Source organism: Hippopotamus amphibius, chromosome 17, assembly GCF_030028045.1.
Source record: "Hippopotamus amphibius kiboko isolate mHipAmp2 chromosome 17, mHipAmp2.hap2, whole genome shotgun sequence".
Lineage (NCBI taxonomy): Eukaryota > Metazoa > Chordata > Mammalia > Artiodactyla > Hippopotamidae > Hippopotamus > Hippopotamus amphibius.
Genome location: NC_080202.1, coordinates 10,802,657 through 10,826,704, shown reverse-complemented (window position 1 = coordinate 10,826,704; position 24,048 = coordinate 10,802,657). Strand labels below are relative to the sequence as shown.

Here is a 24,048-nt window from a genome sequence, read left to right as displayed (position 1 = left end):
GTCTCCCTCTCCGCGATGGCCTCGGCACTGAGCTATGTCTCCAAGTTCAAGTCCTTCGTGATCTTGTTCGTCACCCCGATTCTGCTGCTGCCACTCATCATTCTGATGCCCGCCAAGGTCAGTTGCGTCTCTGGGCAGCCCCATGGATACTGGGCACCGGGTGCCCAGCAGCGTGCACCAAACCCCGGGAGCACTAGGTGGAGCACACGAATTCCCCGGGCGGGCACCGCTCCCCTGGGGCACGGACACTCTGGAGCTCCGGGTGCGATGGGAGGTGCCCTGCAAAGAAGTCTGAGGGGCACGGATCTTGGGGTTCACAGATCCCAGGGCGCGAGAACTGTCTTGGTAAGCACAGAAATCCAGAATTAGCACAGATCTTGGCCACACAGCCCATCCACACACAGGCTCAGTATCTCTCCAGAGTGCATAACGTGTTCCCCAGGCCTCCCCAAATGCCACCTGTACCAACAGGGAGCCTGGGAGCTTGTCTCTCCCTTCTTTCTCCTGTCTCTTCCCTTAGGGAATGAGGACTTCCCAGCTGTAGGTGGCTTCCCAGGTCAGTCAGGGACCTACAGGAAAAGATCATCCCCGAAGTGAACCCTGAGTGCCATCTTTGCCCCTCTCTGGCCCTCCTTTGAGCATCTGTTTCCCTATCTATGATCCACATTTCTTTCCAGCTCTGAAAGCTGGGAAGCCACAGCTGAGTGCTCCCAGCTGAAAGGCAGGTCAGGTTGGCCTGCTTTTGCTCACTGCCTGCTGTGGCTGTGGCAGGAGGCGGGACACGTTCCCAGAGCTCACGCCTTGGGTGGCACGACCCAGGGTTGCGAGGAAGCCGCGTCCCAAGCCCTGGCCTCCTAGCGCTCCTGGGAGGGAAGCAGAGAATGAATGGCCTTGGCCACAGGGTGGGGGCGGTGCCGGGAGCCTGGCCCAGGTCCTGCTGGGCAGTGCGAGGCCTGTTTGGCAGAGGCCCGAGCCCTTTGAAGCCTTTTGTGGCTGCTGGCTGCTCCTTCTTCATTCCCTCTTTCAGCCTTTCACTCTCAGCCCAGACAGGAAACCTCCGCTCCCCCCAACCCAAGCAGGTTTGGGAAACAGAGGAGCTCTTTAGAGGATGCTCTGAGGGCAGTCCTGGAGGAGTGGGGCTGTACTGGGGTATTGGGAAGCCAATCTTTGAGAGAACTGGACTTCCACCATTGACTCATCCTTGTGATTTTAGCCAAACCCCTGTGTTCTCTGGGCCTTGGTGTTCTCATCTGTACAATGGGGCAAGGTGGTTTGGTTTCTTGATATTCCAGGGCTTTAGGTGCCAAAAGATATTATGCTGGTTCCTAGGATGGAGGAGCGGGAGGCTGGGAGGAGCCCTTGAGTGGCCTGAGCACAGACCCTGGATGGGCCAAGGACAGCAGATCCAACTAGGGTGGCTCTTTAGTTGCCACACCAACTGTGTGTGATCGGCAGTATTTCCTCTGTAGAAAGAGATTTGGGGCCGTTACAGTCTTTGGGAGGGAGCCAGGTGGGACAGCTGTGATTTTAGTTCTGTTGGTGGGGAGTGAGCTTCCCCGGACTAATATCGTAGCTTTGCTGACCTTCCTACTCCAGGAGAGTATGACCGAGACCCACCCCACCTCTGCCCCCCACATACACAGGTGGCCCTGAGCTGGGACCCCCAACTCGGGTTGTGTATGTGTGTCACTAACCTGCCTTGGAAGTGAGGATCAGGTGAGGGAAGAGGAGACATCAGTAAAAGTCATTCCAAAGGCTGCCTTCATGTGCTTTCCCTCCCAGTGGGGCAGGTGACTGGGAGCCTGGAACCCCGTCTTCTTGTTTTCTCCCTTTGTGCTTCTGTTTTGGTCACCACGGAGGAGCTCCCTGCCCCTGCCCGCATGGCCACAAAGTTTGCAAGAAAACCCTGGACAGAGGGCAGAGCGGTGGGGAAGCCAGCAAGAACTTGGCAGCCCAGGTGGCACTGTCCAAGCGGGGTGGCGACTCCCAGGGCACGTCACCCTCTGCCGGTGCCCCGGCCCCTCTCTGCAGGCTTTCTGCTTTTATTCTTCTCCTGCACCTTGCTTCCTTCCTGTCTTCATCTCTGCTCTACTTTTCTGCCCATTCTCTGGGTCCTTTCTTTACAAAAATAGCTTTTTATTAAACAACATATTCATTGTGTCATGACAACTATTAAAAAATCCTTATTTTTAAAGTCTGTAAAGTACAAGAGTGAGTCAAAAATGATCCGCACTCTGGCTGTAGAATTTACAGTTTTAACATAACCGGAGTGCAGATCATTTTTGACTCACTCTTGTAAAAATGAAAATACTTTCAAATCCTATAAGACACACACAGTAGGTTCTCTTAGCTACATTTTCCCATTAAGCAATATGTCATGGCTGCCCTTACTTGTTAATAATCAAGTAAATAATGAGCCATGGTTTTCTTCAGTCGTACCATGTTTATTGAGCCCCCTATATGCTTGGCACTGTGCTGAGTGGACTTTTAAACCCCACTGTCCACTGTGAGCTCTGCTTGAAGTGCTCCTCTGGCCACGTTCACAGCTGCAGGGAAGGCTCTGAACTGACCAGGGACCAGGCTGCCGTCTGCAGGCAGAATCTGTCTCATTCTGCCCAGTGACCACCCCCTCCTCAGGCTTCTCTAAGGTCGCCTGTCCTATTCTGCTCTCTCCAACACACTCTGGGAGCATTCTAGAAGAGGGAGGGTCAAGTCTGCTGACTGATATCATTCAGGGATGGGGCATCTCCTGGGCCTCCTGATAGGAGCATGGAGGTGAGGGGGCAGTGAGCCTGTGTCTTTTCTGCTGGTTATGTTTGGTGCCTCCAGGAACTTAGAAGTTTAGATAATAAAACATCACTTTGTGTGTGTGCCTTACATTAAGAATGGGTACTTTTAAATCCTCGATTTACAGGTGAAGATATGAAACAAGCAGGGAGAGGGGCCAGGGGTGGGAGTGGGAGGAGTATTTTATCAAAGACATTGTTGGGAAATTGCTATCACATGGTGATAAGAAGAAGGAGACTGAGTTTTAGACAGTATTACTGTTTGTAAGTTCTCTACAGCACACCTTCTTATTGCCCCCCCCCTCCCCCGCCGCACTGGACCATTCCTACCTCTCTCTCCCTTGACACCAAGGCCCAGAGAAAGTGTAACTGCTGAAGGCCACACAGTGGCAGACAGTAGACACGGATCAGGCCTTCCCAGTGTCAAAGCCTGGTCTTCTAACCGCGTTGCTATCCTGCCTTGAGCCCAGAGACTTCAACCAGCACTGATTCTCCCCTCCTTCCCAACCAAGGGACATCTGGCAAAGTTTGGAGACATTTTTTTTGTTGCCACAGCTGGAGAGAGTGCCACTGGCATCTAGCGGGCTGGGGACCAGGGACGCTGCCAAACATCCTACCGTGTACAGGACAGGCCCCCCTTCCCCTCAACAGAGAACCATCCAACCCAAAATGTCAGCAGTGCTGAGGCTGAGAAACCCTGCGTTAGACAGTAGGGAGGCGTCCTGCGGTGCTCGTGGGCTGCCGAAGAAAGATGTATTTATTTTTATCACTGATAACACAATCCAGACAAAGAATGCCTCAGTCTTTGTGCGGTGTTCCATGCATATAATACGTGTTATCTTGGGTGATGATAAACAGTGATTGTGTGCAGGTACATTTTCCCCAGCAGTGTTGTCACAGCCCCTGCTGTGCTGCTCCGTTCCTCTCATCAGCATTTGCTGAGTGTCCCCGGGGTGTCAGGCCTGTGCTGGATGCTGAGTGACACGCATTCTGCCCTCCACTGTTCAGTGTTCAGTGGTGGGTGAAACCTAATGCAAACCCAGTATGCTACTTGCAGGGGGTCGGGGCGGGGGTGCATAGAAGAAGGACACAGACCCAGACTAGGGGCAGGAAAGGGGAGATGTCCAAGGAGCAGCGGTGAACTGAGCCCCGAGTACTCACTCCAGGCCAAAGGAACGGTGGGTGTGGTGTATGAGAGCAGCTGTGGGAGGCAGGGCATCTGCCTCAGTTCCGGCCAGTGCCCTGGGGTCTCGGGAGCTCAGGGTGGGAGGGGGCGAGGAGATGTGGCTGGAGGGGCCTGCAGGGCCTGCTCCATCACAGAGGGTCTCCCAAGACAGGCTCAGGCATTTGGCTTTTGTCCTGAAGGCAAAGGAAGGCTTTTAAACAAGGGAGTGATATGATCTGGCTTGTGAAAAGAGAAAGAGGGAGCAGCAGTGTGGAGAGAGGCAAGTAGAAAGATCCTATCAGAAGACAGTGGTGCTGCACACCTGAAATTAACACGATATTGTAAATCAACTATACTGCAATTAAAAAAAAAACTACAGTGAATAAATGAGCAAAAAAAAAAAAAGCTATCGGCAGTGATGCAAGCAGAAGATGTGGCCTCAGCAAACAAACGCAGGGCCACAGGGTGAAGAAGGGAGAGGAAGAGGCAGAGAAGAAAGGGGTAGAAGCTATAGGTCTTGGCAGCTGATTAAACTGAAGGGGGCTGGAATGAGCGACAGGTAGAGCCTGGGTGGTTAATACTGAGTATGGTAAGAATGCTGATGAAACAACCCAGGGAGGGGGGCATTATTATCCACATTTTATTAGGCAGTGAGACCCAGAGTCAAAGTCCTACAGTGAGTAAGCCACCAGGGAGAGCGAGCGCTTGAACCCAAACCCCGGTCTGTATCACTCCAAAGCCAAGATCCCAGTGGCTAAGTAGCTAAAGGGTGTGAACAGGCGGTTCACACAAGACTAAATATGAACAGTAAAGCTTGAGACATTTTGTAATAAAAAAACAACCCTGAAAATACTCAGTGCTGGCCATTTTCTGAAAGAGCTGGTTTACAACATACATTTCTGGGAGCTGGGAAAGTTGAAGCAGCATTTTCAGAAGGAAATTAGGAATAGATACCAAGAGTATGAGGATGTGCTTCGGGGAGCCTTTCCTAAAGAATTGCACTTACTTTGTAAAATTTACTTTGATTTAATGTTTAGAGCAGATCATCAAAAACAGTATTTTCTTCTTTTCTCTCCTCTTCTTTTTTCCTTCTTCCTCCTCTTCCTCTTTCCCCCCACCCCTGCTCTTCTTCCTTTTCCTCCCCTTCCCCCTCCCCCTCCTCCTTTGCCCCCTCTTCTTCCCTGTGGAGATGAGAAGATGCAAGGCTGGGAGAGGTGAGAGACCTGCCCAAGACCACACAGCTGGGGGGCAGGGGGCAGGAGTCTCTTGATGACGGGTCCCGTGCCCTCCTCACTGTCCTGAACCTGGAAGGCTGTGCTGACGGGAGCAGGGAAGCAGAGGTTCCCACCGACATGCCACCCTGAATTTTGACAACCCTGCTGTCCGGAGCGTTCTGGGGTGGGGAGCGGGGCGGCAGCAGCTCTCCGGGCCTCAGGGCTGTCTCCTCAGTTTGTCAGGTGTGCCTACGTCATCGTCCTCATGGCCATTTACTGGTGCACAGAAGTCATCCCTCTGGCTGTCACCGCCCTCATGCCTGCTTTGCTTTTCCCGCTCTTCAAGATTCTGGACTCCAAGCAGGTGAGCAGACCCAGAGCATCCGGGCGGCTTCCTGCTTCTCTCCCAGGGGCTCATTCTCCAGGCCCTTCTCTGAGCTGCCTAGGACCCGGGGGACCAGATAACACCCTGTTTGTGGGCTCTCTCTGGCATAGAGACACACCCTTGACCCTCCATCCCCACTCCAGGCTGCCCTGAAGTCAGCATCGGCTCTGCTCGCCTGACTTGGGTGACCCTGAGCCCAAGTGGTGCGTGGCCAGGGGGCAGGCCTGATGGGGCCTCCATGCCATCCTGCAGGTGTGCGTCCAGTACATGAAGGACACCAACATGCTGTTCCTGGGTGGCCTCATGGTGGCTGTGGCCGTGGAGCACTGGAACCTGCACAAGAGGGTTGCCCTGCGCACGCTGCTCTGGGTGGGAGCCAAGCCTGCACAGTAATTATGCCTTCTCTCTCTCACCGCAGGGCCCTGCAGTAGGCCCCAGGGCCGGGGAGGAGAGTGTGGCACAGACCAGATCACCCACAGGCAAGGGCTGACTATGGCCTTACCCGGACTTGGCAGCCAGGCAGACCCCTGGGTGGGTGGAGGCCTGATCAAGCCATGCCTGATACCTCTAGGGGTTTTATGGGGAAAGCAGGAAAGAGATGGCTCAGGGGGAAGCAGAAGGGTCATCCCTCCAAAGCCGGCACATCTATTCTGGGAACTCAGGATGCACCTTTCTTTTGAGGCAACGTGCACCCTTAATGATGGTGTGACCAAGCCCAGCCCTGGGAAGGCAGGTTAGTTAGTTCACAGTAACCCCATCCTGCTATGTCCTCGTGTCAAGGACCGTGCTGGGCCCTGAGCACACACAGAGCCCGGCCTGCCCTCCAGGAGGCGGATGCCCGAGCACCCCTGGCACCTCAGCTTCCTTGAGTGAGGGTTTGTGACTCTCTGCCCTGTTACCCTTTGTGGCGTCGAGCCCCTCCAGTGATGGGTTTAGTCAAAAGCCATTGCATTTTCGAGAAATGGGAGGCATCAGGGGCCTCAGAATTCCTGTTCTTAGGATCCTTCGGGTGGCTGGCTTTTCTCTATTGCGGTGGGCTTCATTCTGGAGTGTGCTAGAGCGCTTTTGCTCCCAAATCCAGGACGTTCACACATGCTTCTCTGCTCCTTCCTGTCACCTGACTCCTCCTCTGAGCCTGGCTTCCAGCTGCCCAGGGCACTGCCTGTTCTGGGGGGGACCCGTATGTTGAGGTTCCCTTGGTGCCTTAGAGCATCACGTTGAAGCCTCTTTCATGTAAACTCTGACCCTCATTCTAGCCTGGATCCCAGGCTTTGTACTTACGGGTCCATGAGGTCTAACTGCATGGATATCAGCTAAACCTGGTGCAGTGCAGCCCCTAGATGCTTCTTTAGGCAAACAAAGTAGTGGCTCTGGGGAGGAGCCTGACTGCAGAGGGGCAAGGGGACCACAAGGTTGAGTTCCATCCAGCCAACCCCACTCCCCCAGGGTCCTCTGCTCCTGGCCTTGTGCAAAACAGTTTCAAATCCAGCCAGCGAGGAGTGTCCTAGAGAAGACTGAGGAGGGTGTGGTCCACCCTACCTGGTGTCCACTGGGAGGGAGGTGACAGAGAAGGGAAGCTGCCTGAAGGCTTTGCAGGACCATGAGGAGTTTTCTAGGCAGATGACACAGGTGGTACAGAGGTGGAAGGTGGGGTGTTATACAGAAAGGGAACATGTTTTCTGAATACTTTTTGGGGATCTGGGCCGCTGCAGTGTGGAGGGTGGCAAAGCGTGTGAATGGAGGGAGGGCCCACTTCCCCAGGCTCCTCCCTGGCTCACCCTACCCCTGAAGGCTGGCTCCACGCAGCCCTTCTGGACTCATGAGGGGAGAAGCAGGGTCATGGTGGGTGGGAATCTTCCAGATAGAAGTGCGAAGTTGGGGCTATTTGCACATAGAGCTGCTGCAGCGCACCCTTAGGTCATACTAGGGCCCACTCTCCACGCTGGGTCAACACTGGCTGGATGCTGGTACTTCTGTTGCTAGACGGTGAGCTCCTTAGAACCGCTACCGAGGCTGAGGCCTCTTGGTGACCTGGTAGCCAGCAGAGTAGATGTCAGTAATGTTTGTGGGACAGGAGCAGGAGGAAGAAGGGAAGGGAGGGAGGGAGGCACTAAAACTGCAATCCTCTCCTAGATACCCAGTCTTGAGCTGGCCTCAGCACCTTGGCCCTGACCCCTGGCATCCCTGCAGCGGGGGACCCAGCCCCTCCCTTCTCCCTGGGGGGGTGGGGGCAGTGGTGGTGGGGGATTCTCCGGCTTTCCTCCTGCCCCTCCTCTGCAGGCTGATGCTGGGCTTTATGGGCGTCACGGCCTTTCTCTCCATGTGGATCAGCAACACGGCCACCACGGCCATGATGGTGCCCATTGTGGAGGCCGTGCTGCAGCAGATGGAGGCCACGAGTGCAGCCACCGAGGCCAACCTTGGGGCCCTGGAGCTGGCAGACAAGGGCAAGGCCGGCGAGCTGCCAGGTGAGCCCCTGGCCAGGGCAGCCTTCCCCTCTGTTGCCAACAGCCTTAGCTACCTCCCTGCTTTCTGGAGCCCTCCTTTTAACAGGCACTTCTAAATACTTAGAAGATGCTGTTTTCCTAAGTGTTAGGAATGTGATTACTGCATAAAAGTTAGATCCTTTAGTAGAGCTTATAGCAAGTTCCCACCCTACATTCCTGCCATCACAGAAAGCAGCATGTGTTGATTTGATTATTCATTTGGGAATCTTTTGAGCACCTACTGGATGCCCCTCAATCCATTCTTCCCCCACTCATCCCCAGGGAGGCCTCCTCTGAACAGGCCAATCCCTCCACACTCTGCTCCCGCAGGTGTTGGGGCTGGTGGTCCCACCTTTGCTCCCTACCAGGCACCGAGCTCAGGTGAGTCAGAGCGTGCCTGCGTCTTTCCCTGTCTTGTTCACTATCCCATCCCCGGGGCCTGACATGGGGCTGCTCAGGGCCTGTGCTGATGGCCTGATTGCCAGACCCTGGGCCAGGTCCCGGGCCCGCAGGGATGAAGCAGACACACTCATTCTGCGGACCCTGGTGGGCTGGAGTCAGGAGGCCCCTCGGACAGTTCATGTGACTTGGGGGAGGCCCCGGGTTGCCATAAGCCAGACACTGAGGGAGGGAGCGCGGAAAAGGGAGAGGCCTTGCTAGGAGGAGAGGACATCTGGGATGGGTTTGGACCTCCTTCCCCGCGGATGAAGGCTGAAGTTGCTGAATTTGCCCGGAGCACTGAGGAGCCTGGGGGCTGCCGTGGGGATGACTGTGGGAGGCAGACGGGGCCGGATAACAATATTGGGCTGGAGGCTGAGGAAAGAAAACCTGGGGAGGGAGCGGGCAGAGCTGGCACGCCCGGATCCTCGGGCCAGCAGAGCAGCAGGGTCAGGAGCTGGGGCCGGACAGGCGGCCTCCAGGACTGGCTCAGCTCACCACAGTGTGCCCACCGCAGGGAACCAAGCGAATTTTGAAGGTCCCTCCATGAGGCAGCGGGAGGTCAACAGGAAGAACGTATGCAAGGCCATGACCCTGTGCGTGTGCTACGCGGCCAGCATCGGAGGCACTGCCACCCTGACCGGGACGGGACCCAATGTCGTGCTCCTGGGCCAGATGCAAGAGTGAGTCGCTGGCCATGACTTTTGGAGACAATAACGGGGGGTGGGCTGGGGCTGCAGGGGCCCTCTCACCTCTCCCTCCTCTTCAGCTGGGCCCTGGAGCCCCGGGGTGGGGGAGTGGATGAGGGGGCCTGCAGGGGTGGGACAGTGGGCCACCATCAGCCGCTGTGGCCCGCGCCCCCCTGCACAGGCTCAGGACCTCCACAGACGGGGCTGCTTTCTGCTCGGGGCAGGTCCTGCCTTTCTTTCCTGGGCTCAGGAGTCTCGCTCAGATGGGGAATGTGGATTGAACGCAGAGCTAGTCATGGGAAATGACAACGTAGTCGGAGAAGCGGGATCCTTGGTTAAAACTTGTAGAAAATAGATGTCCCTAAAGACTGCTTCCCTCAAAGCTGGCTCATGACCTTGGTTGTTAATGCGATGGTCCTGTGACATCCGGAGAGGTTAGAGGTTAGGTCACCCGGTGCCTCACGGGCTCATTCGCTACAGCCCCTCTAACTGCCCTGGAGGGGATTTGTGCCCTGTGAGGCTCCAGGTGGACCATGGGGTGGTTTGGAACTTTCCGGCCTTGGCCACAGAGGGACCCAGGCTCGAAGGATCGAATTCTGTTCTTGGTCTTGTGCTGGGTGGGGCTGGGATCACAGAAGTCAGAGGAACCTGGGCCCCGCCCATGGGACATTCATGGGCGGCCGAGGGTAGCAGACGCCCAGAGAGTTCTGGCGGGTCTTGTAAATGTGTTAGCGAAGATAAGCACGAACCGCAGCGGGCACAGAGGGAAGGAACAGAAGTATTACGGTGGTCGTATTACGGTGCCTGTCCCCTGCAGACGCGCACCCTGGACAGGCGTGGGGAGCGCAGCTGCGAGGTGGGAGGGGCAGGCCTGCAGCCTGGCCGGGCAGACCTCTGAGATGGAACAAGAAGACTCTTTCGCTCCTGCGAGTGTTTTCTGTAATGACAGCCGTATGGTTCCCCCTGAGGTTCCTCTGGGAAAAGCAGCCCATCTGGGCTGAGTGGGAAAAGCTCTGTGGCTACTTGGACAGCCTTGGGCTAAAGGGAGCAGTGCCTGGGGGTGGGGGCGGAAGTGACCCTCCTCCAGACCCCAGGAAACGTCTTCTGGTCCCCTCCTGAGAAGCTTCTGAGATTTGATTTCCTTAGCGGGGCCTTCCCTTGCAGAAGCCCATGGGGTGAGGTTCTGAGGCACCCGTGGACCCCCTGGAGCTGTTGGCCAAATTATGTGTATACCGAGGTGTATTTTTCTGGACCAAAGGGCCGTGCCTTTCATGAACTTCTCAGCGGGGTCTGGACCCCCAGGAGGGTCAGTCGGTCACTCCTCAAGCTTGTCTTGTGTGTGGCCATGGGCTGAGGCCCCTGCTTGACTGGGGGTAATGCCGAGTGATGGGTGTGGGTCGGGGGACCTCAGGAGGATGAGGCCCCTGCTCCAGACCCCCTCTCAGGGCCGAGCGGCTGCTCAGCCTCCGCCCGCAGGACCCGGCCCGGCCGCTCTCCGCAGCCGCGCGTCTGGTAGAGAGGTGGCCCGGTGTTTCTCCCTGCAGGCTGTTTCCTGACAGCAGAGACGTCGTGAACTTCGCCTCCTGGTTTGGATTTGCCTTCCCCAACATGCTTATCATGCTGCTGCTCTCCTGGCTGTGGCTCCGGTTTCTCTACATGAGATTCAAGTACGTTTGAGATGCTTGCAGAATAGGTAGGCGCGTCTAGAGAGTTCCTCCTGTCTGGCCATGAGCATTTCTCCAGCCCCATCTCCTGCTAGTTTGCCCTCCAGTTCCCGCTACCCCTGCGGCTCACCGTGCCTTTGCACACGCTGTCCCCTCTTGCTGGAACGCCATGACCTGCCTTCCTGCTCTCCTCAGTCTGCAAGGCCAGTTCAAGTGCTGCTTCCTCAGCGACACCTTTCCTGACACCCCCTGCTCCCACTCTGATTCCAACGGATTGCCTGCTCGCTGCTCTGGGCTTCCCTGGGCACGCCGCGCCCTGCCCCTTGGCACGGGTAGTCAGGCTCCAGGGTCACCCCTTCCCCAGCCCGAGCTCCTCGACGGCCTGCGGTCCGTTGTCTCTGAGCCCTGCACCTGGCCCGGCCCCCAGCCCGGGGGGTGAGTGCAGGCGTGCCATCATCAAAGCAGTTATCGAGAAGCCTGTTCCCGGTGCCAGTCAACACTGCTGGACAGACTGCCACTTGGCTCAGGTGCCTGTCAGGCCAGGTCACAATCAGGCCCAAGCCAGATGTACCGAATGCTCACAGTGTTCCCAGCAGCGCACAGCTTCTCCAAAGTGGACCTTCCAGTTCCCAGCACATAGCAAAGTTCACCAAGAGTCAACCTTGACAGCGGCCGGACTTTGGATGGAAACCACGTGTGGCTGACAAATACCTCAAAATGCTGTCGTCATTTTTAAAGGCACAAACTTATCCATGGCGTGAAGGCAACCCTCTCACGCTGGAATATAAAGTACTGAGCTGTGGGCCAAGTGCTCTGTGCCTTAATTCACAGGGAGCTTGAGCCCAGTGAAAAACAGAGGCCTGTGTGGCCAGAAGGAGATCTCAGAGCTGAAAGGCAAAAGGGCCCACAAAAACCTGTGAGTTAATATGGAAAAGCGGCATTTTGGTAAGTTTTCTTCTGAAGGAGGAACGGTCTTGAAAATTACTGTTAAAATATCTCTGTCCATAGTCAAAGCAGCCATAATGACGACGTAATGGTAGTTGAAGGCACCCGTCCCGCAGCCCATCCTGCCCCGTGTCCGAGCCCCCACGTGAAAGGGAAGCTGCTTCCACAGGCACTCGGCTGCACTGTTTGAATCCCTCGTCTGGTTGGTTGTGGAGAGCAACGTCAGGGTCATTCCTTTCAGCCAAATTCAGAAAAACTGTACCTTCCTGAGTTTAGGGGCAGCTTCCTAAGCCACATCCAGCCAAGGGGGCCACAGACCCTCCCAGGACCACCCAGGACACTTGGGATACCACTGCTGGCTTATACCCAACTTTCCTCACCAGGCTAGGGATGAAGGCTCTTCCCGACCCCTGCCATGGGGCTCGGGGTCCCTTTGCCCCTCCTGCAGCATGTTTACCCAGGTCATCATGTACCCACCCAGCCCCGGGGCTCCCACAGGAAAGCCGGATCCACCTGCCTGCATCTCGTGTCAGCCCAGCGGTCAGCAGACGGCTAACTCCAAATGAGTGTGAAACCGCTTAGCGGAAGAGGGACCCGAAGGCCTGGCGACACCACCGTGGGGGGGACCAGCGCTGGGCAACTGCATGTATGATGCAGCCCCCAGAGTCTGCAGCCACTGTGGTGTCAGGATGTGTCGCATCAGACACGGGCTGGGCAGCTACCAAAGTCACCCCTCACCCTGGAAACCTGAAGCGTCTGGTCCAGCCCCAGAGTCTTGAGAAGGACAGGTGGCAGCAGATGGGTGGTGGGTAGAACACAGACTCTCTCATGCCAAGCGGGCGAAGGCAGAGAGGCCACCTCCATGCCAGCCATCGCCACGCTGGGTGATCTGAAGGGTGTTCTGGGCGGGGGACCCCGAGGACAAATGTCCTTGCCCCTTGTCCAGAACGGAGATCCTGGCAGGTTGTGCAGACCTGAGTCCCCATCCCTGCCACTTCCTTTCCTATCCCCTGAGCACCGCAGGAGCTGTGTAGGAACCTCCCTGGGTCCCTGCTCCAGGCTGTGCCCCATTCCCGGCATGGCCCTCGCCCTCCCCAAGGCGGTTCCCATCCAGCCCTGGCTTCAGGATTTGGCATCTCGGCATGTATTCCATCAACCCCTGTGCCCCTAGGAAGTCTGTCTTAGGGTCCCAGGAAGGACTCCCACGAGGGAAGGCTCTCGAGGGACTTTCCTCTCGGCCTTGCCCCCCACCTTCAGGCTAACTGGGGCTGGAACGTGTGATTGGAATCCTCACCAGATCCCTTGAGGTCGGCATCCTGTGTGCCTATGGCCCAGTCAGCCCCTCCCCAAAGCTAGGTACCCTCTATAACTCCTCCAAGGATCCCTCCTCCTTCTTCACTCCCTGGGGAGGTCCTACGGGGCACCCTGGGCAGGCATGTGGGCCACTGGGCGCTGGTCCCTAGGGAGCCCATCCAAGAGCAAGACCTGTCTGGCTTCCCTCCTGCCTAAGCCACACCTACTATGAGCCCAGAGTCTCCTGGGTCCCTAATCCTGCACCTCAGCTCCTTGGAATGCAAGCACCCACCTTGCTCTTGCCTGACCCAGTCTGATGGGGCCTGTCCTTGTTCCTCGTGTCCTCTTGAGCCACCTGATGGTGGGGACTGGCATCCTGGCACCATCGAAGGCAGCTCCAGGCTGCAGTGGGCGGAGGAAGACAGGGAGCATGGGAAGGAGCTTGGCCCCACCTCGAGCCGGTTCCAGATTTCTCGCCCTCCCCCAGATGACAGCAGCGGCTGGTCTTTAGGCGACTGGCACCTGCCAGGGCCCCCTGGCCAGCAGTGGCCTCAGTTCTGCTTATTTCTGCCTCCTATGCTCCTGTCCATCCCCTGCTCCCTGTTTTGCTCAGCCTCCCCTCTTCCTGGACAGCCTCTCTTCCTGCCTCCACTGTCCCTGACACCCCACCTGTGCCAACTCAGGCTTCCTCTGGGGGCACCCGGGGGCAGATGCTGGGCCCACAAAACAGAGACTTTGCCCCATTACATCCTGTGAGGTAGGGTAGGCAGATGACAGAAATGGGGAGTGGGAAGGGACTTGCTCAAGGCCCCCCGGGTGACAGGCAGCCCTGTGTGGCTTTCTGTCACATTCTGCTGCCCATTGTTCACGCTTCCATTCAGCCAGCCCTGAGCCAACCAACATGCCCTGCGGTCCTCTTGTCTTTGCATCCTCTAGTATTAAAGAGTCCTGGGGCTGCGGGCTGGAGAGGAAGAGTGAGGAGAAGGTTGCCCAAGAGGTGCTGTGGGCAGAGTACAGGAAGCTGGGGCCCCTCTCCTTCGCTGAGGTCAACGTCCTGCTCTGCTTCTTCCTGATGGTCGGTCTGTGGTTCTCCCGGGACCCCGGCTTCATGCCCGGCTGGCTGTCGATCGCCTGGGTGGAGGGCGAGACAAAGTAAGTGGCTCCTCCCACAGCACCCTCCGTGGCTCTCCTTTTCTGCCGTCCAGTTCTGGAGCGCTCTTTTGGTTCCTGGACTCATTTCTGTCTCACCAGTCTTCCTGACAAGCCCACAGATGTGTTCTTGTGGCCCTTCCTACCCCAACAGGCTGGCAGGGTAGCCAGGCTGTGATAGAGAGGTTTGCTGGGCTAGGACTGGGGCTCCTGGCGCTCTGGTTTCCAAATCTCTGTTTTGCCATCTTTCCGTTCTTGTCTTTCTTCAGATCCGGGTGAGTCCCTTCGAAGACACACATCCTTGGGGTCCAGAAGTGTCCTTAGACAGAGACTTGGCAAAGGGAGGGATATGGAGTTTCTCTCCTGGATAAGATATTATGTAGTCAGAATGGAAGAAAGTTTGAGAAACATGCATATTCTAGAAAAGGCAGAAGATGTGGACAGGGAGCTAGCTGCCTTTTACTGCGTATTCCATTTTGAAGGTCTGCTTGGGGTAGCCCCAAAGTCCTTGTGGTCACCCTGGTGAACCCAGAATCCTGGAGAATCTGGTTGAGAAGAGCTCACGAAGTTCATCTACAGAGCAACACAGATGGAGAGGGAAGTGAGCCACTCGGGGTCGCTCAAAATTAGTGGTGGCAGAGCCAGGCCAACAATGTGGGTGTCTTGGTTTCCAGCCAGGATTCAGTCTACCTCACCTCTCCTGATCTTGGCCTTTGGGGTTCCAGTTTTCTTACTCAGATGAGCTTGTTTCCCCACGTAGGAGCATTCAGACACAGAGCGGGTTTGTTGCATGACTGTCAGTGTGGCCAAGATGGGCTAATCCCATCTGCTCTTCCCTGCCCAGGTACGCCTCCGATGCCACCGTGGCCATCTTTGTGGCCATGCTGCTATTCATTATGCCTTCTCAGAAGCCCAAGTTCAACTTCTGCAGCCAGACTGAGGAAGGTGAGGCTCCTGTTCTGGCCTCCTATTCATTGGGGCCCTGGCAGCAAAAGAGCTCCATGGGGTTCCCTGGGCCTGGGAGGGAGAAAATCTCACCCTGTTGAAAAGGACTGGCTAGATTACAAAGTCTGGGCACAGGGTGTTTTTCAAGGCTTCCTTGGATATTGTTTAGTGCAAAATCTCTTCTTTTGCTTTTTAAACACTTGAAATCTTATTTATTTTACAACAGGAACAGAAAGAGATTTCCCATTTCCCATAATGCCATCAGTATTTTGGGGGGGTTTCTCTCTCCCTCCCAGTCTTTGTTAATGTGCATGTATATTATATGGCTATAATCAAACACACATAACTTCAACCCTGTTTCTTCGTTGATTTTTGTTTTCATGTTTTTGCTTGTCGTTATGCTATAAACATTTGCCTGCTGTTGCCACAGTCTTCAAATTTATTTTCTTTCATAACAGCATTATATTGTTTTAAGGGCTGTAGCCATTCCCCTGTCATGGAGAATTCTGGCTGTTCCGAATTTTTCATTAGTATAAATTCATATGTTTGTGTATATAGTGTTTTCTTTGAGGGTGCTTCTTTAGGATAAATTTCTAGCAGTGATGGTATTGGGGTAAAAGAGTATATGTGTCTTAAAGGCTTTTAAAATTTATTGGTAAACTGCTTTTCAAAAAGACTGCATCAATTTATAACACTACCAGGCGTGTAGAATAGCTTTACCATATCATGTCTTCACCAGCAGTGGGTGTAAGGATTACTGTAAACTTTAGCTAATTTACAGATATGAGGTGGTACTCATTGTCCTTGCAAGCTTTTATTCCCCTTGATTAGGTCTCTTTGATCTCATTTGCTTGCCAATGCTGCTCTGGGTTGTCTATGGCTTCCCCCGCCCCGCCCCCGCCCCCTCCACCGGCTGCGCCATGTGGTTTATGGGATCTTAGTTCCCCAACCAGGGATTGAACCTGGGCCCTCGGCAGTGAAAACGCAGAGTCCTAACCACTGGACCTCCAGGGAATTCCCAACGCATGTGTGTGTCTTTATCGTCTCTTCTCAGAAAGGAAAACTCCATTTTATCCGCCTCCACTGCTGAATTGGAAGGTGGCCCAGGAGAAAGTACCCTGGGGCATCGTGCTGCTCCTGGGGGGCGGCTTTGCTCTGGCTAAAGGATGCGAGGTAACTTCTCCACTACGGGCTGCCCAGGGCCCCTTCCTTCACTGAGAGGGCAGCCGAGCACTACTGCACCCCTCCTTCCTGGCCCTCCAAGGCTGTGCCTGTGTGTTTCTGTGTCCGTCTCCTCCACATAACTGTTCATCTCTTGAGGACAGGGCCTCTGCCTTGTCATCTAGGAAGCCTGCCCCACAAACAGTGCCTGGGATAGAGAAAGTACTCTCTGAGTGATTTGAGAAATGAGTTAATGAGTGACCCTGGTTAGCCAAGAGAGGCGGGGGATGCTGGGAGTTCTCCTGTGGGGTTTGGTGATAACAATCTCTGCTTTGATTTATTCCAGGCAAATCTTTCTTGCAAGTCATTGTAAATATTTTCACCATTACCTTTGGTTCTTTTACCTGCTGAACTTTGTTGATATGGTTGCCATTTAAAAAATCTTTTTCTCTAGCTAGGTATGTAGCAACATAGGAGGAGAGGAAGAGCTTTTGGAGGAAAACACCCCAAAATGCAACTTTCTTACCTCCTCCCTTCCCTGATCGGGAAGAAATGAGCCAGAGGGAGGGATGAGCCACCTTGGCGCTGTTGTCCTCCATCCATCTGTTCACCCATCTGTGCACCCATCCATCCATCCGTCCATCCGTCTGTCCAGGAATATACGTAATAGATAGACTTGGTCTGTCTGAGTATCGCTGCTTCCTCAGCATCTAGGACAGAGCCTGGGGCATAGCGGGTACATAACTACTTTTTTGATGAACAGATCCATCCATCTAGTCACCGCTCCATCCAGTCATCCATCCATCTGTTCTATTCATCTCTCATTCACTCACTCATTCATTCATCATCAAACCTTCCTATTATGTCTGTGTTAAGTCAGGCACAGGAATTACAGAAGAGATTGATATATGGTCCCTGTTCTTGAGGATTTCTCTACAGCCTAGAGAGGGGGACATATCTGGAAGAGCATATTCAGAAAGAAGTGACATATAAGTAAAGGAATAAGCGTGTTGTATCCAGCTGAGGAACAAAAGATAAGGCTGGAGAGGCCCAGAGAAGCTGCTTCACTGAGGGTCAAGATAGGGAGTGTGCACTTTATTCTGAACGTGGTGGGCGGCTACTGAAGGGTTGAGGCCAGAGAGTAACTTGGTCAGATCTGCACTTGGGAAAAATCTCTCAGATGTCTGGAGTGGAGGCCTCGACAGGGCAGGGTTTGGGGGAGACCCAGTAGATGCTGCATAGCCTTCATCTCACATGGGCTCAGAACACTGGGCTCCATGGACCACTCTCTCCTTGAAACTCTTTCCTCCCTTGGTCCTCAAGACATCATTCTCTCCTGTCTACTTCTAATTCTGACTATTCTTGCTCTGCTTCCTTTGCTGACTTTTCCTCTTTTCTCCCTCAAGTATGAGTCTTCCTGAAGGTTCTGTCCTTGGCCTCTTCTCTGTTCACTTTTTGTTCTCTCCCTGGACAATCTATTCTCTGCCTAAAGCTGCAAATATAAATTCCCAATTTCCGGCTCAAATCACTCTCTTGAGCTTTAAGAACTGTGGGAGACAAAGAGGAGATGATGGACATGAGGTGTTTTGGGTGACATGGTGACTGGGCATAAGGAATAAGGGGGACAGACACCCCAGGATGACCTCCTAGCCTTCTAGGTTGCACAGTAGGTGAGTCTAGTCACTGGGCTGGGGAGCCCAGTGTGAGCAGATTCTGGGCTAGAGAGGATGAATTCAGGTTGCGGCATGTTGAGCCTGACACACTCATGGGATATCTGGGTGGAAATCCAGACACTAGACCAGCTGGGCTGGAAACACAGATTTAGGAGACAGGAGAGTGAGGATGGAGACTGAAACTGTGGACGTGGGTGAGGTCACCTATGGTACGTACGCAGAGAGAGAGAATGAGAAGTGAAGGATGGGCTGAGCTCCTTGGAGAAAGACGAAGGTCCTTCCAGGCTCCAGAGGAACTGTGAGACAGTAGCCCTGTGCTGACTGCTATCCCTATGCTTCCCAGGCCTCGGGGTTGTCAGAATGGATGGGGAAGCAGATGCAGCCCCTGCACACTGTGTCCCCAGCAGCCATCACCTTGATCTTATCCATACTCATTGCTGTGCTCACTGAGTGCACAAGCAACGTGGCTACCACCACCCTGTTCCTGCCCATCTTCGCCTCCATGGTAAGTAACACTGCTGGGGGAGATGACCCTTAGTCATCATTTCCTAGGAAGCTGGCTGTATCCTGGGTCCCTAGAGAGGCAGTGACATCAGGGGCCCAAGCCTAGCCAGGCTCTGGAGACCTGGGTCTCTGAGCCCTGCTTCGACAAGGACTTGTGTGCCCTTGATGGCCCTGGGCTTGCCCTCAATGCTTTGCTCGTTCTTCTTTGTATCCTCCATACTGACCCAAAGTGCTAAGCAAGAACCAGGTGCTCTAAATTTATTTATAAATATAACTGACTATTTCTCAAGCTGGGGAGACAGGGCTTACACCAAGGATGCCATGGGAAATGATAGAGGGTCTCTCAGAATGTAGCCTGGGTGAGCGGGAGGCCTGCAGGACAGGGGGACACTACTGGCTGGAACCCACCAGGAAGAGATCTTGGGGGAACTGGGGCCCCGGGAATGGTGGGAGGGGAGAGGACGTTCTGGGAAAACAGAGTAGCCCATGTAAAGGAAATGAGGTGCATGACTGAAAACTCCCAGAAGCCTTGCTTGCCAAGCTCAGGGATCAGGGATCAGTGGGCACTGAGCCCAGAGAGGCTGTCGGTGGTGCTGGATGGGGGTGCTGAGTGCCAGGCTAGAGAGCTGTGTTCTGCGGACAAGCGTATCTTCGAGTCAGTACTGAGAAGAAAGCAGAGCTTATAGGAAGCTCAACGGTGAGCTTTTCTTGCATTTCCTTTCGTCACTCATCACCTGTCAGTACCAACCTCAAGGTGTACAGAAAAAGCCCTAGGTTTGGAGTCAGAAGACCTGAGGTCAAGCTGTGGGATCCTCAAACAAGTCACTCGAGTTCTTTGCCCTAATCTTGTGCTGAGGGTCAAGTAGGATGAGGGCTATGAAAACCCTCTATAGATGCAAGGTGAGCCTGGGAGAGGCTGGGGCTGTCATTCTGGCGTTGGGAGGACAGACTTACAGAGGCCTCCACACAGGATTGAGGTTGGTAAATTTTCATTCGGTAGCCAGGGTGTCCACATGTTAAAAAGCAAACCCAAGTGATTTCCTCCTTTCATTCCAAGTGAAGATGAAAATGTTAGAAAGAGCAAGGTGGCCCATCTCCCCTCCCCTAAGAAGGCTGCCCAGGGTGGAGAGGCGCCGAGGAGCATCTTCTGATGCTGGCTGTGCCGTGGTGAGGACTCCCTCCCCTAGCGGAGGCCTGGCTTTGTCACCTCCAGACCCCCATCAGACAAAGGCGGGTCTTCACCTGAGGGGTGGCCAGGCCCTTCGCAAACAAGCTTTTCTAGAGTCGGAAGCCCCAAGGTAGGTTTCCCACAGGACTCACGCTCCTGCCTCAGCACCCAGCTGCAGGCAAGGGGAAGGTGGTGGGCGACCCCCTCTCTGGGACACAGAGGCACCTGGGGTGCACACACCATGGGGAAGCCAGGCAGCAGGCTGTTTCCTCTCGGTTACTCCCAGAGGCAGCGCAACTAGTGCAGCCTTTCCAGAGACTTGTTTACCCACGGGAACCAGAACCTGGAACCCGCTCATACCCTTTGAGCGGGAATTTTATATCCAGAATCTATCTTAGGAAAATCATCAGAGGTGCCTACAAGCCATTATAAAGATGCACATCACAGAATTTTTTGTTATAAAAATACTTCCATAGCAGTGGGGGATTGGTGAAATGTTATATACTCATACAACGTAATGCTACCAAGCCATTTAAAAAAAAATCACAGTCTTGAAGGGTATTTCATAAAATGGGAACACATAGAATTTTTCAAAGTTGAAAATGTGGTACATACACATGACTAGAAAATGTCTAATAATATCAAAGAGTACACAGACCCTTACCCTCTAGCCTCCTCCCTAGAGACAACTCCTGTTATTAATTTCTTAGGTATCTTTCTGCATGTATCATACACACACAGACACACACACTCTCCTTTTAAACACATGGTATTATTCCATGGTCCTGTTCTGCACCTTAATATTTTAGATCTAATCATATATCTTGGAGATCTTTCCATTGTTAGCACATAAAACCTACTCAGTTCTTCTTTACAGCCGCCAACTATTCCATTGTTCATGTATCTGTATTTTATCTGGCCATCCTGCTGCTGATGGCCGTTCGGTCTGTTTCCTGTGTGTTTTGCTGTTACAGTGTTGCACTGAACATCTGTGCATATGTGTTTGCCCTCATGTGCATGTAGATCTGCATGATAGATTATTCATTTTGATAGATATTGACAGACATTACAAATTATTATATCATTCATTCATTCCACAATGAGCATCTGTCTACTCTGCGCTAGATGTGGCTGAATTTTAAGCTTTAGAGTAAAAAAGATGGATACCAAATTCCATATGCAAAATGATCCCAAATGTGTATAAAAACACCTACATACAGAGGCACATACACAGGTGAGAGACGTGGTCCTTGTCCTCTAGGCTCTCTCTGTCTTTGTCAGGACAGACAGACGTGCACACGTGGGCTGCAGGAATGCCCAGCACGGTCTCTGGCAAATAGTAGGTGCCCAAGAAATGTATGTTGAATGAATTGAGGGGGTTCAAAAAGGCTTCCTGGGGAGTTTAGCCTCCCGGGTCCAGCAGAGTTATCATCCAGATGTGGCAAAGGGTAGAGGCCCCAGCAGCACAAAGGCACAGAGGTGGGATTGCACATGGTACACTAGCGAGGTGCTTTTTAGAGTGATGGTCCCTGGGAGCTTTTGTTTTCTGCATCTGTGACGCTGTAGTGCTGTGTTTCTCCCCAGTCTCGTTCCATTGGCCTCAATCCGCTGTACGTCATGATCCCCTGTACCCTGACTTCATCCTTTGCCTTCATGTTGCCTGTGGCCACCCCACCTAACGCCATCGTGTTTTCCTATGGACACCTCAAGGTTTCTGACATGGTAACGCAGACGCTTTTATTCACTCCTATCAGCTATGATGCTTTTGTCATGAGGGATGCCCCATTTATTAATGACCTGTGATGTCAAACAGTTTGGGACCAAATGCCCAGACCTAACTCATTATTTGCATTTATATGCAGCTTTTTCTTCTTTTTTTGACATGATCTCTTATATCATAGCCTGTTCTGTCTCCCAAAGCTGAGAGGCGGGTTACAGAATCTCCCACCTGGAGATGTTCGAGCAGCCACCAGGGGAACCTCCACTGAGCACTTGGAAGGGGTGAGGGTGGGGGTCCCACATGGCCAAGGTGGACTTCACAAACTAGCAGGAGCTCGTGAGGACGGTCAGGAGGGGCCAGGCTGAGATGAGGGGAAATGCTAATGACAGCCAAAGAGATTGATAGAGGTGTCTACAGACACGAAAGCAGGGAAGGGGAGAGATGCCACTGCTTGGGAGCGGATGCTGCCTTGGAAACAAATGCAGCTAAAGGAGGAACTCTTAGTTCTGCTTTGGCTTTATCCCAGCCTCCGGAGGGAGGAGGGCAGCTCTGAAGCTCTGGGGCAGGGAGAGCCAAGTGTGCAAACCGGGGAGGCCAGGGAAGAGGGTCCCTCGCTCGGCCCAATCAGGTGTTCCTCCGCTGGGTAGCCTTGGACTCCATGGAGCATTCTGACCCAGAGAGTGGGCCCCAGAAACCAGGGACTGCAAACGCAATCCCAATCCCCAGTGAAAAATCTGCCACAGGGTTTGAAAGCAATGCGTAGTGAGCACGCAAAGAACGCAGAGCAGGCACTAGAAAGGACGGCACGTGCCTGTGGGATGGTGAAGTTCTGGGGTGAGTGCTGGACCTGGAGCCCTGGAGGGCCCACCTATCCTGCCTGTTTCCCAGGCCGCTTTAGCAGTGTTGATTCTTACTGGACACTCAGCTGCTCTGCCTGGGGGTGGGGGGAGCACAGAGCCTGGCCCAGGGACGACAGCCTCAGCAAAGAGCCCTTGTTCCCTTCTCCCAGAGCGCTGGTTCCGAGTCCCATTCACCTTTATTCCGACAGCCCGGCAGACCTGAGGGTGCTGATCCTGACCCTGTTTTTTTTCCAGATGAAAACAGGACTGATCATGAACATCATTGGGATCACCTGTGTATTACTGGCCATCAACACCTGGGGACGGGTCATATTTGACTTGGACAGTTTCCCTGACTGGGCTAATGTGACCGCACATTGAGACTTAAGAAGAGCCGCACGACCACACCCACGGCCCCTGCCCTCCTGAGCACTCCCGAACCTTCCAGTACAACTTGTAGCAGAGCTTTGGGGTTCATACCCCAAGGTGACCCCATGATGCCCACACCCCACGGAGACCCAGCCAACGGGCCACCTCTTCCTCCAGGCCCGGGGTTCTCAGCTGGGGACGGGTGTCTGGAGGGCAGGCTTGGAAGTGCAGGGAGCCTCCCATAAGGCTGCTGGCGTCCATCTTTCCAGGGGGCCTGCCATCATCTCTGGGACGGGCAGGGTTCTGCCCGCCCACTCAGCCTCGAGCTGGCCCCATGGCTGGGCTCTGGTGTTCACTCGTCATCTAAAGTGCAATCAGATCCCAGCTCAGGAGGTAAGAAAACAACCTTCCAGTGCCCGTGCCTCTCCCAGCTTACCTTGGGCTGCCTCAGGTCCCTCCTGTCACCTGGAAGGGACAATCCAGCCTGGGGACAAAATGTCTGGTCCTGCCTGGGCAGCTTCCCACGGCTGGAGTGAGTGGGAATGAGAGCCTCCTGGGACCACCAGAGTATGGTGCCACCACCAAAGGACAAGGAATTTGAGTTGATAACTTCTGGACGACACCACCTGCAGCACTCCACTGGCAACCTGCTGCATTTGAACTGACAGTTTGGACCCCCTTCGCAGCTCTGTGGGGCACCTCCTTCAGCTCCTAGGCTCCTTTGTTGTCTGGCTGACATTTGCTGGAATCCACCCCTTTTCTGACCCAGGCAGGTCAGTTTGGCTCTTCCAGGAGATGCCTTCTCTGCCCCACGACAGCCGGGATCACACTCCAAGTACAGGCAGTGATGGCTCCTTTGGGGCCACAGTTGGAGGTCTAGGTCCTCCCTCACCTGCAGGCCCAGAGGGGATACTTGTTAACTGCCAAGAGCAGGGCTCCTTCAGAGTTTGCCTGATGCCAGAGTTTGGGCTCCTCTGGGGAAAGCCTCCCTCTGCTGACTGGTCTTGGCAGTGTAGCCTGGTGCTGACAAAGCATCGTTGAGAACAAGCAGTGCCCAGCGGCCCCTGAGCAGACAGCCACTGCCCATAAGTGAATCTACCTGAATGTGCTGGACAAAGACTCCAGAGTGGCCTGGGGACCCTCAGAACCACCTGTGAGAGACACATGAGAGAATCCTATCCTCCTACCCACCAAGCCAATTTTCTTTCCTTCTTGTGCTGCTCCATGGATGGTATTTTTTCAGAGGAGGAGAAAGCAGGGAACCCAAGGAACCCCTACCCAAGGATCAAGCACGTACCACCTGGTTCCTCGGGTGGGATGATTCCCCACTGCCCAGTCTGTCTCCCATGGAAGGTGCACGGCTCTGTCTCTGGCTTTCTGCTGTGTGTGGGGTGGTGGGGGGAGGCGGGGGAGGCAGGTGGATGAATGGACACTCACTCACTGCCCACCTCCAGT

The 24,048-nt window shown here is 54.2% G+C and overlaps 1 protein-coding gene across 4 annotated transcripts; it reads left to right on the top strand.

The window, feature by feature from the left end:
- SLC13A5 (solute carrier family 13 member 5) lies at window positions 1-22,726 on the top strand. Of its 4 annotated transcripts, none has more exons than XM_057715609.1 (12): window positions 1-117; window positions 5,401-5,529; window positions 5,803-5,939; window positions 7,831-8,018; window positions 8,992-9,157; window positions 10,708-10,830; window positions 14,002-14,217; window positions 15,059-15,159; window positions 16,214-16,332; window positions 18,337-18,498; window positions 21,250-21,387; window positions 22,480-22,726. In XM_057715609.1, exons 1-12 carry the CDS (start codon window positions 16-18, stop codon window positions 22,603-22,605), a joined length of 1,707 nt encoding a protein of 568 aa, XP_057571592.1. In that variant the 5' UTR covers window positions 1-15; the 3' UTR covers window positions 22,606-22,726. The 4 variants fall into 4 exon arrangements, with proteins under 4 accessions (XP_057571592.1, XP_057571593.1, XP_057571594.1 ...); XM_057715610.1 differs by having other exon boundaries at window positions 16-117; window positions 7,882-8,018; XM_057715611.1 differs by lacking the exon at window positions 5,401-5,529 and having other exon boundaries at window positions 16-117.
- Window positions 22,727-24,048: the final 1,322 nt, after the last annotated feature.